General features: G+C 44.5%; 1 protein-coding gene and 1 long non-coding RNA gene across 4 annotated transcripts in view; one reads left to right on the forward strand and one right to left on the reverse strand.

Moving 5' to 3' along the window:
• Positions 1-18,597, forward strand: part of LOC123600972 (beta-galactosidase-1-like protein 2) — a 49,628-nt gene that overhangs the window by 16,296 nt on the left and 14,735 nt on the right. For 2 of the 3 annotated variants that reach the window (XM_045483533.1, XM_045483535.1), the window contains 7 exons: positions 1,388-1,435; positions 1,839-2,036; positions 3,694-3,762; positions 4,351-4,446; positions 6,232-6,340; positions 11,005-11,097; positions 13,936-14,017. In XM_045483533.1, coding sequence (XP_045339489.1) covers positions 1,388-1,435; positions 1,839-2,036; positions 3,694-3,762; positions 4,351-4,446; positions 6,232-6,340; positions 11,005-11,097; positions 13,936-14,017 — 695 coding nt within the window. The remainder of the gene's footprint in view (positions 1-1,387; positions 1,436-1,838; positions 2,037-3,693; positions 3,763-4,350; positions 4,447-6,231; positions 6,341-11,004; positions 11,098-13,935; positions 14,018-18,597) is intronic. The other variant, XM_045483534.1, reaches the window with a different exon arrangement.
• LOC123600975 lies at positions 841-16,729 on the reverse strand. Its single transcript, XR_006713905.1, has 3 exons — positions 16,204-16,729; positions 6,275-6,384; positions 841-1,166 (listed from the first exon to the last, which is right to left on the reverse strand). It is a non-coding gene; the product is annotated as an uncharacterized LOC123600975 (long non-coding RNA).

The raw sequence follows: 18,597 nt of genomic DNA on the forward strand, positions 1-18,597 counted from the left end.
GGGCTATGTGATAGTACAAAATCTGCCTGTGTCCGCCACTCCTGGGCACAGTGGCTGGGCCAAGGGTGCAGTCTGCAGGAGGAAAAGGCTGCCATCTCTCTGGAGTGCTGTGGGAACAAAGCCTGCCTGTGTCTGCCACCCCGGGGGCTCGTGGCGAAGGTGGTGGCTCTTGGTCCCCAGTAGGAGAAGGCTGTCCTCCCTGAAGTGCAGGGGCACAGACAAAGCCAGCCAGGACCACATATCCGTCACACTGAGAGGCGCTTCCCCAGTGCCAGAGTGCACAGAGCGGAACTTTGAATCCTAGTCAAGCACAGGGTCACGGGAGTTGGTGGAGCGAGAAGGACCTCCCCATCTGTGCCCTCGGCACAATAAGGACGACTCAAACAGAGTCCATCGGGTCCAGCTCCGTGGAGAAGAGACTGGGGGATCACCATTCCACACACCGCCACCGCCAAGGTGGGGCCTCAGGGATCAGTACTGGGGCCCAGAGTGGAGGTGGGTCCAGATTATGCCAAACCATGCCCCTTTGTGCTGGGTAACTGCGTATCCACCACAGCAGCACAGACCCTGCAGACAGCTACTCCCGACAAGCGACGCAGCATTGCCTGGATTAATTCTAGGTCAATTCTGGATATATAGATATATTCTCCATCCCCACCCCCCCCAATTTCTCCTCCTTATCTCTTCCATGCCCTAGGCTGGTTACTCTGGTTATTGTCTGTCTAAACAGACATATTTAATCCATTGTCTTGATACATGTTCTACACCTCCTTATTTGCACTCCCTTTTCTCTCTCTGGAATAATCAACCAATATAGTTTCTCTGTCTGGGTAACTTTATCTGTTTCCTTTGTCTCTCCGTTGAAGGGAGTGCCTCCGCTCCGTGCCCATGTGGCTGTTTTTTATCTCCCCCAGTTTGCAGTTACCCGCCTATCTTCTTTCCAGCTTCCCCATTTTCTTCCTAGTAGATTCAGTCTCTTTTCCTCCCAGGCTCTGGTGTTCAAAGTCCTTTGGCTTCTGCACTTCTTTGTTTGAGAGTGGCAGGAAGTATGGGTTGCCCTACTTCTCCGCCATGTTGGCCTAGCTGAGGTTCTTTCTCTCCAACTCTCTTGAGTGTCCTGGCTCCTCCAGCGTCTCTTGCTGGGTTTCTCTCATGGCCTTTGGAGACTGGAGAGAAAAGAGAGGAAGGGAATTCTAGTCATGGGGATCAATTTGAGTGGGCTCCGCTTGGTTGCTTTTCCAGGGACTAACACTTTCCAACAGCCCTCCCAGGTGGGGCTCTCTGTTGTGCTAGATCATCACTTCAACTTGATCTTTAGATAATAATTAAGACTTGGAAATTTGGTCAATGAATAAATGCCGTTTCTAACCCAGATACCTCCTTCCAGGTATTTGCACCTCAAGCCGGGCAGCTGTGACCACAATGTGGCTCAGAGGTACTATTTGAAGTAGCTGCTCCTTTGATGTTTAGTCAAATGGTCTAGAAGAGCTGGCCATTGTAGGAACCTGCGTGCCACACCTGCCCTGGGCACCCCGCGCCCCCTGAGAATATCCATTCTGTGCCGTGTACCCCCACCTCGCCCTCTGTCCCCATAGCAGAGTCTCCATGTTGACCATTGTGTTTGTCTTGTTCCTGACTATAGTCTCAGCTTGCTCTTCCTCTACAGTGGGGTGCATATGAGTGTGCTGAAGAAAGATGCCTTTCAAGGTTTGGCTAAGTCGGAGGGTGGGGAGCGTTTTCTGAAGGCCTCAGAAGCAGGCCTGTGGAGAAGAACCCTGTCTCCTAACGCTCATTGCTGAAGATAAGCCAGCCTTGCCAGCTGCCTTTTCTCTTTGCAGGTTGGACTGGTATAATCTGGTCCCTGCATGGCTGAGACACCGGCAATCAGGGCTGCAGGCCAATGGCCAACACTTCATGCTGGAGGACTCCACCTTCTGGATCTTTGGGGGCTCTGTGCACTATTTCCGGGTGCCCAAGGAATACTGGAGGGACCGCTTGCTGAAGATGAAAGCCTGTGGCTTGAATACCCTCACCACGTGAGTGCTGCCACCACCCCCTCCCCCGCCCCTGGAGCTTTGGCATCTGTGGCATCTGTGTCCTGGGCTTCTTCTAGGCAGTCTAGCCTGTAGGTCTCCATCGTGTCAGGATGCGGGAGCGCTGCCAGATCCTGGACCTGAGCAGTCCCTGAAGAGAATCTTTGTGCTAAGCTTTGTGAGGAAAAATATAGGAGGATCAGGTCACCCACACTCCTGCTTAGGTTTGCCAGCTATGACACCTTCCTTTTCCTCATCTGCACAGCACTCCCCACTAGTGCAGATGAGGAGACAGGATGGACGTAAGGTTTAGAGGCATAGAAAGAACAATGGTGTATACACGAAGGAATATAGTGAAGGAGGGGAGTGTAGGGGTGGAGGTGATTAAATTATCATATATATATATATATATGTATGTATATTTTAAACAAGCACTCCACCCCCCAATTTATTTAGCAAATGAGTGTGATCTTTTTCAAAATAGCTTCCTAAGGAAGTTCTCATCACCTTTCAGCATTCCTGTTTAGAATTATCTTCAGAGCACTATGGCTTCCAGTCTAGCACTGACCACAATGACAGGCACATGATAGGCACTCAGTACAATGTTGAATATGTGAATCAGTTAAAAATATGCTCAGTTGTGAAGAATCTTATCGTTCTGTGGATTTATTTTTCAAAACTGCCAAAAGATAGTTGGATCCAAGTCTATGAAATAAAGTGGGTTATATCAGGCTGGGCTATTCTATTTTCAGGAAAAAATATGTGATTACAGGTCAAGGATGTGGATTTTCTTGGGTGGTTTGTTGAAGCAGCTCTGAAGATAATTACTAAAAAGAATTACAGGAATGTTCTGGGCTATAACAGCACAGTTGAAACACATGTATATAATTTTCCAGAAGGATTACTTAAAAGGATCCATTTATTTGTGTATGTAAGTTCTGATCCTGAGGGTACATTCACACATCACAGGACTCCTGAAGCTGGTGGGAATATTATAGGCTAAGCATCTTGCATTATAAAATCTGAGTAATGTGTATTTCCTTAAATGTGGAGCTCCTGAGTCTCAATTGGAAGGGGCTCCACTGGAAGTCAGGGGTGGGTGGGAGTCCAGGAGAGGAGCAGCTGTGTTACTATCATACATCCCTTGAGTTGGGCCCCTTGAAGAACTTACTTTATTTCCTTATCTTCTCTTTAGAAGATAAGGAAAGAGTTATTTGAAATTCTGGTTGCTTCAGTAAAAACAGGACTGATCAGAGGTTTCCTCTTACCTTACTTTTAACTTACTCTCTTAGAAAGTTACCTTTTCTCCACCAGCTGATAAAGAGAGAACAGGAGACATGGGGAGGGAAGGAGGAACGTGGGGGAGTGCATGCTCAAGCTGACCTGTGATCACATCTTATGCTTCACCCAAATCTTATTGGCCTTCTCTCCCTTCTCCTAAGGAGATGAGTTGTTAGCCACCCAGGGACTGGCCCTGGATACTCTAAGGTCCCTAGATCTCCTCAGTTAGTTCTTGGTTCCAGTCCTGATACCATTAAAACAATGTGCCTAAGAAATACATCTTCGACCATCATAATGGGTTTTAGGGATAAAGAAGGTAATCTGGAAGATGAAGTGGAATAAATGAAAAACTCATTCCTGTAATTATCTTCTATTATAGCTATGTTCCATGGAATCTCCACGAGCCAGAAAGAGGCAAATTTGACTTCTCTGGGAACCTGGACCTGGAGTAAGTGCTGTCACTGCTTCTGTGGCATGGCCTAAGGCTGGGAGGCAAAGAGGTGGCCCCATGGGTTGGTCAGGAATCAAAGGGCCATCTCCATTCTTCATTGAGAACCAGAGACAGCCTAGGGTCTGGAGCCTTGTTCTCAGGACCCAAATGCTCTCCAGACATGAACCTGTTACTCTCAGGGTCTGAGTTTGCCTCCTCTGAGCTCAGACCTTTTCATTGCAGCTCAGAGGTATCAATCTTCAGTGTCTGCCCTGTTCTGTAGTGTGGTCCAGCACCTGGGCTGGGACAGGGCTTACCCATGTAGGGTAGCAAGACTGTTGGGGTCAGGTTCACTGTTAGGAACACCCCCCCCACCCCCCACCCCCCCACACACACCGTATCTTGTCTGATGTCCTTGGTCCTCATGCCCCCAGTAGAACTATGCAGAAAGTACTGGGCTGGGGGCAGGGGAGAACCCAGCTCGCAGGGCATCTGAAAGCAGGGAGGGGAGAAGCCAGGTAGATCCACCACCTTGTGATGTGTGCCAGGCTCATCCCCACCCTCCCCCCCTGATGTCTTGAGAGCTGCTGACACTGACCTCCCTAGGGCCTTTGTGCTGATGGCTGCAGAGATCGGCTTGTGGGTGATTCTGCGTCCAGGCCCCTACATCTGCAGTGAGATCGACCTCGGGGGCTTGCCCAGGTGAGCAGGGCTGTGAGGGGCTGTGGCTTGAGCTGTCCTGTGTGCTTGTGCAAAATGCTAATCACAAAGGTAGGTTTAATTTTGCTATTGAAGTATATTTTTCATTCTGTACTGAAACACCATTCCAGAATAAGTGGGACCTAAAGGGAGCCACTTTAAATGATGTTACTTTATCTTAATAAAGTATTATAGAAACAAATTATTGTTTTTGTTTTATGTTTTATCTTAAAATTTAAGGCTTTAATGAGTTATGTTAGAATGTGTAGTCTCCACTGAGGTCAGTAGAGTGCTCTGTGGCTGGAGTAGAAATCTGGGCAGTAATCACCTGGTACCACATTCATTCCTTGTCCTCATCATTGTGATTAATTTTCAGCAAAAAGACTTCCTTGTTAATAGGGGTAATCTCTCCCATCCTCACAGTGTTCCAGATGGTTAGATCAACTCTCTCCTATACCATGCCACCCCAAGAGGGAAGAAGGCTGGTCCTGTTTGCCTCGTGGTCTCCTTTGGGAATGGCCTCTCCCTGTAACACAGCTACTAGCCCAGGCTTTGTTTTCTCTCTTTTCTCCAGTTCCACCCAGCCCTTCCCTAGGGATCCCAGGCAGGCTCTGTCTCCATCTCCTTTGCTCTCCAGGATCACTTCTCTGTCTCTGTGCTGTTCAGCTTGGCAAGAGTGCCCTTGACAAGGCCATGCACACAGCCAGAGTGCCCTCCCCCTGCACCTAGGGATTAGAAATCTGTGTGTCAGTGATGTCCTCAGGCCCAGCCAGAGCTGCCAGGAGGACAGGATTTAAGTGTTAGCTCAGAACAGCAGGAGCTCCAGCACTCAGCCCTTCTCCTGGGCAGCATTGTCCACTCAGGTCCTGGCATCGAGGATGGGCATGTGGGCACACCCCAGGGAGGCCCAAACAGGCAAAGACCCAGTGGTGATGAGAAGCTAGACCTGGTTTAGGTGAGATGGAGGGTGGAGGTGTCAGTCTAAAGGAAGCTGCTCTCTCCTTCTCCATTTTTACCTGACATAAATTGATAATTTTCTGACCTTGTTCAGGACTTCCAACTTAGGATGTGAAGCATTAGACCCTTTTTAAGAAAATATAAGTGTTTTACTTAGAATTTCAAGTGAGAAGGAAGAGTTCCTAACTCTGGAACAAATGATCTGGGTTCACCTGGGAAATGTGATCACAAGGGACAGGCTGTGGGAAGAACTAATCTTGCTCTGCAGCTCCTCCTCTGAACTAAGCTCTGAAGAGCTGTGGAGGCTGATGCTAATGAGTCACAGGGTCAGCGTGGAGAGCAGCAGATGGACGGATGGACAGGAATGAGAAGTGGATTAGCCTCTCATGACCTCCATGTCAGGCTTAGTTTTCTGGGAGACACCAGAAAGTTGCATCTGGTCCCAGTGATTCTTTAACCCTTTTGGCTTTACCCCTTTGTAATGAGATTTTAGAGTAAACGCTTCCATGCTGGGCCTTGAGTTCAGTGAGAAGCTTTTCGCACTCTGACTGGCAGCCAGACCGTAGCCATTAAGCTGGAAATAAAATCCCTAGCAGTGCTGGTGTCTTTTGGTAGGGAAACAAGTGCAGAGTGCAGGTCTTGAGTTCTGGCAGTGTTTGCCCCTGAATCTGTTTGCACAATCTCCTGCCTTCCTGGCTGAGTGGAGGTGGTGGGGTGGGAATTGTCTTGCTTACCCCCAGCACTCTGAAGCCACTGCTTTTCTCCCCACCATCTCCTGCCAAGAGAAACCCACAAACAGTGCAACTAATTCCCACCCCCCTTTTATTCAAGCTGGTTACTCCAAGACTCTGGCATGAGGCTGAGAACAACTTACAAGGGCTTCACCGAAGCAGTGGACCTTTATTTTGATCACCTGATGTCCAGGGTGGTGCCACTCCAGGTAAAAGCAAGGAGACTCTTCTTGGAAGTTCAGCTATTTTCCTACTGGAAGTAAACAGTCCTAGGTTAGCTCTCAGACAAAGGGCTCCCAGTTCCTTTCAATACAGAACACATTCTTCTCCACTGCCTGAGATCTATAATTGGAGGGGTTTGCAATAGTTGTCTTTTAAAAGATGTATTTCAATATTGTTTTAGGTGGTTCAGTGCTAAAGAGATAGGCACAAGGGCTTACATTATTCCACACAATGTCCAATGTCATGTCTTATTCTGAAAAACCCACTGATTGGCATCCCAATAGTGGCTCAGTTCTGTGTGAAAAAGAGCATAAATGGATAGGCCCTTACCTGTAATACACGGGACTTTTTGTAGTTATAAAATTACAATTGATGACTTTTCAAGGTACATCTTTCTACTATCAAAAAGGTGCTGTATGGTGCATATTTCATTCAATAAGTGATAAAAATCAATTTTGGGAAGAAATTATCTTATCATTGCATGTAATATTTGGAAGCAATAAAAAAGCAGGAATGGGAATAATAGTTTATGTAAAAATAAGAGTCATGCTGAGAAATTAGTACATTAATAAAAAAAATTAGTACATCAATAAAAATTGCTCTTCAGTCAATGGTTTGTAATGTTCACAGCACACATAGATCAAAGGAACTACTTGATCATCTGTAGGGTAGACAAATAAAACACTGGGTACTAAGTTAAATTTGAATTTCAGATAAACAAGGAATATGTTTTAGTATAAATATATCCTAAATGTTACATGGGACATACTTACATTAAAAATATTCATAATTTATATAAAAACTTATTCATTATAAATTCACGTATAACTGGCTATCTTGTGTTTTTATTTCTTAAATCTGGAAGCCCTAATAATGAAAGAAGCAACAAGCCAGGAAGTTTTTGGCCTACATTTTTATAAGGAAGATGGAATTACTGAGATGATTCAGCAGGTTGTAGTAGATTGGTGGAGGTAGAGGTTTTAGGGAAGGTGGTTTTAGGGAAGGTCATGCCAGGAGTATGGCTTAGAAGCATTCTTAAATATGGAAATGATGTACTAGACCTTTCTTTAAAAAAGCATTTTCTGAGTATAACATAATTATTTTATTTTTATTATGGTAATTTTGCCATAATATAAATTTTACCTAACATAAAAATTACCATTCTAACCATTTTTAAGTGGTTTTAAGTTCACTGGTATTAAGTACATTCACATTGTTGTGCAAACATTACCACCATCCATTTCCTGAACTTTTTCAGCTTCCCAAACTGAAACTCTGCATCCATTAAATATTAACTTCCTATCTCCCCTCTCCATAACCCCTGCCAACCACCATTCTACTTTCTGTTTCTATGAAATTGACTACTCTAGGTACCTCATATAAGTAGAATCCTGTAATACTTGTCCTGTTATGTCTGGCTTCTTTCATTTGTCATAATGTCTTCAACGTTCATTTGTGTTGTAGTGGGTGTCAGAATTTCCTTACTTTTTAAGACCTAATAATAATCTATTGTATCTCTGGGCCACATTTTGCTCATCCATTCATTCATCAGTGGACACCTAGGTTACTTTTGTCTGTTGTGAATAATGTGGCTATGCTAGTTAATCTCACTAAAGCTTTGTCAATTTTGTTAATCTTTTCAAAGAACTAACTCTTGGGTTTTTTTATTTTTCTCTATTTTTAAATCTCTTTTTATCTCTGTTCTAACCTTTGTTATTTCCTTCCTCCTTAAACCTTTAAGTTTAGCTTATTTCTCTTTCCTAGTTCATTAAGGTGAAAAGTTAGGTGTTGACTTAAGACCTTTCTTCCTTTTTAATGTGTTTATAGATATAAATTTCCCTCTTAGCACTGCTTTTGCTTCATCCCATAACTTTATGTTGAATTTTTATTTTCATTTGACTCAAGATATATCCTGATTTTCCCATTATTTCTTCTTTGGGTTACTGGTTGTTTTTTAAGAGTGTGTTGTTTAATTTCCACATATTCGTGGAATTTGAAATTTGAATTTTTCAGTGTTCTTTCTGCTGTTGGTTTCTAGTTTCATTCTACTGTGATTGGAAAATATGCTTTGAATGGTTTCAATCTTTTAAAAGTATTAAAGCTTCTGTTGTGGCCTAAAATATGATCTCTCCTGGAGAAGAATGTTCCATGTGTACTTGAGAAAAATGTGTATTGTGTCATTGGATGGAGTGTTTATATATGTGGATATGGTACATTTGGTCTATAGTGTTGTTCAAGTCCAAATCTATGTCTTTTTATTGGGGAGTTTAAACATTTACATTTAAGGAAGTTACTATTAGGGAAGCATTTATTTTGGCCATTTTGTTATTTGTTTTCTGTATGTTTTGTAGCTTTTTTTCTCCCTTATTTCCTCTATTACTACCTTCCTTTGTATTTAGTTGATTTTTCATAGTGACAAGTTTTGATTCCTTTTTCATTCATTTTTGTGTATATTCTATAGATATTTTCATTGTGGTTACCATGAAGATTACAAATACTGTCCTAAAGATATGATGTTCTATTTTATATTGACGTCAACTAAACTTTAATCACACATACAATCACAACTACTCCTTTACAGCTCAACCTTGCTGTATGTTATTGATGTCACAAGTCACATATTTATATATTGTGTACTCATTAATGTAGATTAATAATTATTTTCAAGCATTTGTCTTTTAAATCCTGTTAAAAAATAAGAAGTAGATTTATAAACTAAAATTAGAATAATACTGGTTTTTACATTTTTAAAATATATTTACCTTTACAGGAGAACCTTATATTTTCAAGAGGCTTCAAGTCACTGTGTGGCATCTTTTCATTTCAATTTGAGGGACTCTGTGTAGCATTTCTCATAACTCAAGTCTAGTGGTATCAGATTCCCTCAACTTTTATTTGTCTGAGTATGTCTTAACTTCTTCCTCATTGTTTAAGGACAGTTTTGTTGGATACAGAATTCTCAGTTGATAGTTTTTTTTTTTTTTTTCCCTTCAGCACTTTGAATATATCATCCTTCTGTCACTGCCCTGCCAGATTTCTGGTGAGATATCCACTGATAGTCTTATTGGGGATCCTTTGTATGTGTCAAGTTGCTTTTCTCTTGCTCCTTTCAAGAATCTCTTTTTGTCTTTGGCTTTTACGGTTTGATTGTAATGTGCCTTAGTGTTGTCTGTTGGTTAATGCTACTTGGAGTTCACCGAAGCTTCTTGGATTTGTATACTCATGTCCTCTCAAATTTGAGAGGTTTCCAGCCATTAATTTTTCAAATAATCTCTCTGCCCCTTTTCTTTCTTCTTTTTGGAATTTCCACAATGAGTATTTTTGTCTGCTTACTGATGTTGCATAAGTCCCTCAGGTTTTGTTCCCTTTTCTTCATTCTCTCTTCTTGTTCTGTAGACTGAATAATTTCAAATGACTTTTCCAGTTAGCCCATTCTTTCTTCTTCCTGTTTGAATCTGCTGTTGAACTTCTATGGTGAATTTTTTCTAGTCAGATATATTTTTCAGCTCCAGAAATCTTGTTTATTATATTTTATAGTTTCTCTATCTGTATTGATATTCTCACTTTGCTGATATAGCATTTTCCTGATTTCTTTGTCCATGTTTTTCTTTAGCTCATTGAGCATATTTATGGCGATTGTTTTAAAATCTTTGTCTATTAAGTGTGTGCATTTCTTTAGAGATTTACTTTATTCCTTTGAATGAGCTGTATTATCCTGTTTCTTTGCCTTGTGTTTTTGTTGTTGTTTAAAATTGGACATTTGAAACAACAGTCACCTCTCATAGTCTCAGACTTGTGGGGAACATCTTCACTATTTGGTGGGCTCCTACACATTAAGATAAGCATGGGGTTATGGCTCCAGATCTTCTCAGATGTTTCCTGGGTATGTGTCTAGTTTGGCCTGTGTGTGTGTGCCTTTCCCCAACCCCCCTGACTCCAATTTTCCCTGGCTGCTTTTACATGTCTTAATTTTCCAAAGAGTCTCACCCCACCTTCCTTTGTGGCCTTAGATGTTCTATCATATTCCTCTGCCTATAATCCCTTGCACAGGCATACATGAGTCTGTAGAACCTCTGAAATTTTCACATACTGTGACCTCCACTGCCTTGTGTTGCTTTTAGCCTGAGGTCCAAACTATGCCAACATTTGCTGTCTGAGCTCCAAATCAGATGAGACAGAAACTAGTCTACTGGGCAGCCCACAGACAAGTGGGCTACAAACAAGTTCCATTTTCCTCCTTTTGTCCTGAGGGAAGGAACTGGGAATTAGATTGATCTTTTGGGATTATGCCACTCTGTGCCAGGGAGGAGGTTGGGCAAGGATGAGCAAAAACACCAAGATATTTCCTATCATTTTAAACATGTGTTTTTCTTCATTTGCTTAAACATTTAACTAGTTTCCAGACCAGTTAATAAAATAAAGTTATTTTATTTAGTCTGTATTGTTTGATGTTTCCATAGGGAACCAGGGCCTGGAACTCCCTACTTTCTCTGTGTCTTACTGACATCACTCTCAATTATATAATCAAATCTTTTGAGACTTTTGCTTCCAAATGGAATATTTTGCTGCTAATGGGTGAGAAGTATGATGAAATTAGATAGTACAGCTTCCACTACAAATTCAGCTTCTGATTGTTTATCTCTTTCTCCAGTACAAGCATGGAGGCCCCATCATTGCTGTGCAGGTGGAGAATGAATATGGTTCCTATAACAGAGACCCCGCCTATATGCCTTACATCAAGAAGGTAAATATCAGCTCTTTATTTCTTCGTATTCCTTCCTCTGGAATGTAGTATGGGCTGTGATGTGACATGTTGATCTAGTACTTTTCTCATATTAATACCACATTTATTAGTGAATCCTTTCACCATACTTTTATTTCAGTGAGGTCATCACTTATTTACTTTTTATTGAGTCTAATTGGGGGTTGCAGTACACACATGGGGTTGCAGTGGCTGAGAATAAAGGGATGGACTTAATTGAGTGTGAGGATTAGTGAAGTCTCCCTGTAAAGGCTGCCCTCATTCCAGCATCTAAAGCAAGGGTTCCCAGCTTCGTCTGTACATTCACTTTAAAAATCCCTATGCCCAAACCATATAGCATATAAATTAAATAAGAATCTCTGGAGTGGTCCTCAGACATCTGATTCCAATGTGTGTGTGAGTTTGAGAACCATTGATTTAATGTATGGGAGATCAGAGAAGGGCTGGGCTAGATGACACTTTAAAGAACAGGCCTATCTGGTTTCTGTTACTTAGTAGCTGAAACCTTGAGAAAAGGCCTTTATTTTTCTAAACCTCCATTTTCTCTTCTTTGAAGTGGGGATAATGAGAGAATTTGCCTCTCTGAATTGTGCGTGTGTGTGAGATCACTTGGCTCAGGATTGTTCTAGGACTGTTCTCAGTAAGTAGTCAATAAATAAGACTTTGATAGATCATTGGCAGTGGTTTTAGAGGAAACATTGAGGAAATGTTAAGTGGCCTCAGGGAATCCACCTAATTAAAGCTGCTTTAGCTTTGGCCCATGACGTCAGTATCTCTTCTACTGTCATAGGCAGATTCATTTTCTGTCTGAAAATTACTTCAGTCCCTGCATGTAGGCAGAATAAGCTCAAGCACTCCTGCTTATAGGATTTCATCTACTCTTGCTCCCTTTTTGTCTCTTGCAAGAAAGCCCCATGTAGGGAGCAAGGCTGTCTCCAGAAAGAGGCATTCCCAAAATCAGGAAGGGGAGAGTTCCACCCTGATAGTCAAACCCAACTGCAGACTTGATTAGGCCACACCTCCAGCTTCCTCTTTGCCTTTTAATTAGCTAGAAAGATCCCAATGAGGGTGCAGGACAGGAGAGCTTCTTGCATTATAACTCTTTCCCTTGGACTATCTCTTGAATGCTGGAGCTTCTCCAGCAGGTGTTTACTGAGTCCTGAGCTGCAGAGAAGAGCTCTGCTGATGGTGTGGAGAGGAGAATGCGGTTGTTAAGGGGCTTCTCCTGCTCAGTCAACACCTCCCTGGTGTCTGGGGAAGGTACCATATGTGAGACGGATGGACAAAAAGAAGCTGCAGCACACACCCCTGTCATCCTGAGCTCTTGCTCTCAAGCAAGAGCTCCCAGCTCCCCTCCTGAGCTGCCATGCAGCTTCTTCTGGGTGTAATGGACATGTGGACACCATCAGCATAGGATGACCTTGGGTAAGTCACCTCACCTTTCTGAGCCTTAGCCTCATCATGTGTTCAATGGAGACAAGAATGCTTTCTCTAAGGCTGTTCTGGGAATGAAGTGAGATTATAGACACAAGACCCTGAACTCTGCTTGGCAGATCACTGGTCGTCAGGAAACAGTAATAGTAATTACCCCTTACAGTGTGCAGTCAATAGATTAATGGCCATGAAAAGTCAAGTGCAACTAGTACAGCTGTAAAAGATGGTTACACCCTCTCAACCCACATGATGCTATATGTATAAGGTACGAACAAAGGCAAAGCCTGTTACATATCAGCAAATGACTGGCTAGACAGTTGTGAGGTGGTAGGTCCAGGGCTTTTAATAAACATCTTATCTTACCTAATGGATTGAACTTCTGTGGCTTCTGTTGTCCCTGAGAATTAGGGCCCACTCTGCTCTTTCCTTACTTGCATCAGGTTTAGATATGAACATTATGCACCCCATGGATTATCTCTCTGCCTCACCTGTTTCCCAAAGAATTTGGTTGAAATAAGCAATCTTATAAAAATATCTGCATGTTAAATTATAGGAAAGTCCCCCTTGCTGGGGTTTCTAATCCAAAAGAGCCCATAGGCCCAAAGCAGAGCCTTTCAAGGTGGGCAGACTCTAGATTCAAGTCCATACTGGCTCACTTGCTCTGTATCCCTTAACACTTTATCCAACCTCTCTGAGACTCTTCATCTGTACAGTTATTAAATGTGAGGATTGAATAGGCTAGTCTATATAAAGTAGTTAGCAGAAGGCCTGGCGTGACTGTAAGTGGTCCATAAATGTTAGCAGTTATTTGGAGTGGTAAAATGGTTATTGCATCTCAACACAGTGTGTGTTCCTTCCAGTTCTTCATTTGATTTACAACCTGCAAGGAGTGCTTCCTGTTCTATTGGGCATGTGCAGCATGTCATAGGCATGTGGCTGGGGCATGGCGGTTGAACAGAGCCCACCCTGGCCCAGTGTGAGGAAGTGATGGGCTGCTTGCTTCTGGTATCAGGAAGGGCTGACCCACTTGTAGAGCCCTGTAGTCAGCTGCTAGGTGACAGCATAGCATCTGGCCCTGCCGAGCTGCCCTCTGTTCCTAGATGGGAACAGGGCACCAGCCAGACCTGACACCTTGCCAGATCTGGGGCAGCCAAGAGATGTCAGAGTCTGATAGCCCTACCCCTGCCTCAGCTGGACTTCAGCTGATAGGAGCTTTGTTGAACATGGTGGGCACAGACAGGAGGGTTTCTGTCCATTTTCTGTGGAGAGGTAAATGCTTTATTTTGAATCTTTCCCTCTTTCTTTTCTGGCTGCCACCTTCCCAGCTGTGTGACATGGCAGGAGCTCTGAGGAGTGAATATTGACTTGTCTTCTTCCCCCCCATAGGCCTTGGAAGACCGGGGTATTGTGGAATTGCTCTTGACTTCAGACAACAAGGACGGCCTGCAAAAGGGAGTCATGGATGGAGGTGCCTACCTGGAGGCTGTGCAGGGATAGGGTGGGGGATCAGCACCCTGGCCTCACTGTGCACGCCCCCCTCCCCAAATGGCCTGAGCCACAAGTGGAATTTCTCTGCTATCTGTGCTTCTCCTGTTTGCATGGCACTGGGCCCGAAGCTCTGGGCCTCAGAGGGTTGGAGGATCCATGTCACATGGATCTCTCTGGTCTCCCACTTCTGCTGAGCACTTACTCAGGACACTAACAGTGTTCTGCAGACTACAAGCTGGAAATGGTGAGTTGGTCATACTGGAAAGCGTCTGCATGTCTGCAGAGAGGGTGTCCTGCGAGGATGGCTTACTCAAACCCTACCAAAATCGTGGAGATGGCTGACCACTGCCCAGGGGGTATGTAGCCCCTACTGTGACAGCAACTGGCTGAGCAGTAAGTGTAGATGACCATGGTGGCTCTCCATCCAGCAGCATCCATCTCCCTGACTCTAACCTCTCTTCCTGTTACTGTAGATGTGCCGGCCCAGCTCCACCCTTGTGCACCAAGCCCTTTCTCCCTCAGCTACTCAAGGGCATTGCTCCAGGAGCTCCCTGCTTCTGCCCTCAGTGATCAGATTTTCTCTTTCTGTTTGATTATTCCCATCTGCATATCAACATGTTCTTTCTCTCTTCTTTATTTTTTAAAATTTATGTATTTATTTTGAAGAGAGAGAGAGCGAGAGAGAGAGAGAGAGAGCACCTGTGCCCATGGGACAGGCAGAGAGAAAGGAGAGGGAGAATCCCAAGCAGGCTCCATGCTCTCAGCAGGGAGCCTGATGCGGGGCTCAAACTCATGAACCCCAGATCATGACCTGAGCCAAAAGCAAGAGTCAGATGCTTAACCAACAGAGTCACCTAGGCTCCCCTATTTCTCTCTTCTAAAAGAAATCTCTTGACTCATTTCCCCATCCAAAGCCTGTTGTGTTTCTCTGCTCCCCTTTCAAGAGCTCTCCCCATGTCCATGCTCACTGGCCCCCCAGGCCCTTTCCCCTCCTCTCTCTTAAACCATGGGAACCACATTACCACCCTCACCATTCCACTGCCGCTGCTCTTTTTGAGATCGCCAGTGACCTCATGTTATAAATTTAAGTGTTCATCCTCATTGCCTCTGACTTCTCTGATTTTACTTATCAGCAGCCATCAATCTCTTCCCTTTGAAATGTTTTCCACCCTTGGTGTCTGAGACCCAATTTCCTACTTTTTTCTCTGAACTCACAGGCTGCTCCTTCTTGGTATCTCCTGCTGGTCACATGTCTGTCTCCAAATTCTGATGTTTAAATTCTTTACTTCTCACCCTTTGGAATGAATTCTCTCCTCCATACACTCAGTGCCCTGGTGGTGTCATCCAGGTGACTTTAAATCTGATCTGTGTGTTGATAACTGTGAGATGCTTGTTTCTGTCAGCAACCTTCCCTGAACTCCTGCCTCACGTGTGCATCTGCATACTGGGCACAGTGCCCAGGAAGGCTGCAGGTCTCAGTGGAACCAGCAGAGAACTGAACTTGTCTGTTTCCCTCCCAGAGTCTGCCCCACTTTTTAGTCTTCTTATTCTCAGTAAATTGCATCTCCATTTCCCCTAGTTGCCCTGGCCCTAAACTTTGTAGGCACTCTCAGACCTCTCCTTCTGTGTGCCTGACATACAGCCATCAGCAAATTCTTTTTATCTTTATCTTCAAATTTATCCCGATTCAAGTTTTAGCATCTGAACTGTTACCATTGTTCTCATACGCATTATTGCCACAGCACTGAACTGATGTTCCTTTTTACTGTTGACTCCTGCACAACTTTTTCTGAACATAGTATTTGAAAATGTCATTTGGATCACCTCATGCCTCACCTGAACTTCAGGTACATTCTGCCTTGCTGACAGTGAAGCACAAGCTATGAGAAAAACCTCCAGGGGCATCCTTTGACCTGTGACCTCTGTGATCTGGCCAGGTGTCTCCTGCTCCACCCTCCTGGCCTCCTACCTGTTCTTGGAACATACTGGACACCTCCAGCCTTCATGCAGATACCTGCATAGCTATTCCATTTCCTCCCATTTTTCTCTGAGATCACCTCCAAGTGAGGTTTCCTCCAAACACCCAAGCTACTCCTGGAGCTCCCCCGGCTCTTTGGGCCTGCTTTATTTGGCCTTCTAACATTCTGGGTAGTTTGTTTTATTTACCTGTCTCACTGCAGTGCTAAGTTCCGTCTTGTTAGGCTGTACTCCTGTGCCTGGACACGGTTCGGTTCATGCTCTGCATAGATGATGGTGGTTGAAGGGCCTCTTATGAGCTGCCTGGTGCTTCCTGCGGGCTCCCACAATCGGCTTGCCCCTGCTGCAGTGCATGTCCCTTTCCAGTTCCTTCTTCGTCGCCCTCCCCTCCACTAGACTGAACAGATAGGGACTTTCATCTTTTCAGCCCTAGGCCAGCGCCGGCCAGCAGGGGGCCCCCAGGGCGTGACTGCTGGATGAATGAACAGAAGGCCCTTTCCCTAGACTATTGAGTTCCTCAAGGACCAGCAGCGATTCCCGCCATTTCCACGCGGTGGCACTGTCTCCTGTGACTACTTCCAAGGCCTCCGCGGCCCGTGCCACTCGGTGGGGCCTAGGAGGAGCTGTGGCCAGTGCTGGCAAGGCAAGGCCCTTTGAAGGCTGGTGTACATTTTTAGCGTGTTGGCAGTGTGCTGAGCAAGGCCTCCGGTGCATTAGGGAGTCTCCCAGGCAGGTTGCTGGACACCATACCCTCTCTACGGCGCGCTCCTCCCCTCGCCCGCCCGCCAGGCCCCTTCTCCAGGCCATGCCCCCTCCATGCTCCTCCCCACGCCCCGCTTCGGCCCCTCCTTGCCTCTCCGTGCCAACTCGGGCACCGCCCCCGCGGTGCCCGTCTCTGCCTCACCCTGGCTACGCCACCGCCGTGCCCCTCCCGGCCCCACCCCCCGGCCCCGCCCTCGGCGTGCCCTTCCCGCCCCAGCCCCGGCTCCGCCCCCGCCAAGCCCCTCCTGGTGCCTTCTAACTCCCTGACCGCCGGAGCCGTGCTTGCTGCCCGGAAAGACTTTTTTCAGTTAGTTAAAAATGTAATTAAAGTAAGACATTCACAAGGTGTAAAAATAAAGCCACAGAAGTGTGGCTTCCTCCTCCACTCCCCGTACGAGACCTGGGCCCGCAGCGTTCCTGGCGGTGTGGCTACGTCATAATTCTGGTTGGTTTCTTGGTGCCTCCGTTACCACGTGGAAATGCCCTCCCCACCCGCTACGGTGCGAGCCATATTCTGGGCAGTATTTGTGAATTGGCTGACTTTCGGTTGCTTGTTTTTCACTTTCGGTGTAATTATCCTGTTTATTCTCTTTTCCTTTCAATTTTTTAAATCTCCCCCCTTCCCCCTTTCTCTTTTATTTATTTATTTATTTATTTATTTATTTATTTATTTATTTATTTTTAATTTAAGTTGACGCACACATAGTTGACACACAATATTACATTAGTTTTAGGTGTCCCCCCCCCTTCTCTTTTAAACAAACTTTTACCAAAGATCTTCCAAATTTCTGTCACACTGTGTTTCAAACATCTGTATATATCAGATTCTGTGTCAAGTCCGATGCGTCTGAGACCCCACTGCCCCTGACCTGATGGCTGACCTCTGGTTGTCTCTGGAACTGTGAAGGCACTGTTCCCTGATTTTCTAGCGCCCGCTGTCACTGATGAGGTACAGGCACATTCTGTTTCCTGGTCCTTCTTTTATATGTTCTCTGTGTATATTTTTTCTTTCCCATTTCTATAAAGTTACAGGATTTTCCTTTATCCTTGGTATTCTGGTATTTCACAATGATGTTCTTTGGTGTGAGATTCTTTTCCTTTTGTGGCACTTTTGTGAGTCATTTGAATTGAAACAGTTGTGGTTGTTGTCAGTGGGACGTCTAGTCAGTGCTTTCTTTCTTTCTTTCTTTCTTTTTTTTTTTTGATATGTTTTCCCTCTTTTTTCTGATCTTTTGGTCACTCCTGTTATTTGTAGATTGGGCTTTTATATCGATTATCTAAGTTGCTTGTCTTTTTGATTGATCTCTGCCCTTTAGTTCCATATTCTGGATGACTTCCTCAATTTCTGTCCTGTAATCTTTCTCTTATTTCCTGGATTTTATTTTCTTGAATAGATTTCTTTTCTCAGGGCATACTTTTTTTTTTTTTTAACGTTTATTTATTATTGAGAGACAGAGAGACACAGAGCATGAGCAGGGGAGGGGTAGAGAGAGGGGGAGACACAGAATCTGAAGTAGGCTCCAGGCTCTGAGCTGTCAGCACAGAGCCCGACGCGGGGCTTGAACTCACAAACTGTGAGATCATGACCTGAGCCAAAGTGGGTTGCTCAACCAAGCCACCCAGATGCCCCAAGGACATACTTTTTATTTTTTTATTTTTTTTTATTTTTTATTTTTTTTTATAATATATGAAATTTATTGTCCAAATTGGTTTCCATAAAACACCCAGTGCTCATCCCAAAAGGTGCCCTCCTCAATACCCATCACCCACCCTCTCCTCCCTCCCACCCCCCATCAACCCTCAGTTTGTTCTCAGTTTTTA

This window comes from Leopardus geoffroyi, chromosome D1 (assembly GCF_018350155.1).
Source record: "Leopardus geoffroyi isolate Oge1 chromosome D1, O.geoffroyi_Oge1_pat1.0, whole genome shotgun sequence".
Lineage (NCBI taxonomy): Eukaryota > Metazoa > Chordata > Mammalia > Carnivora > Felidae > Leopardus > Leopardus geoffroyi.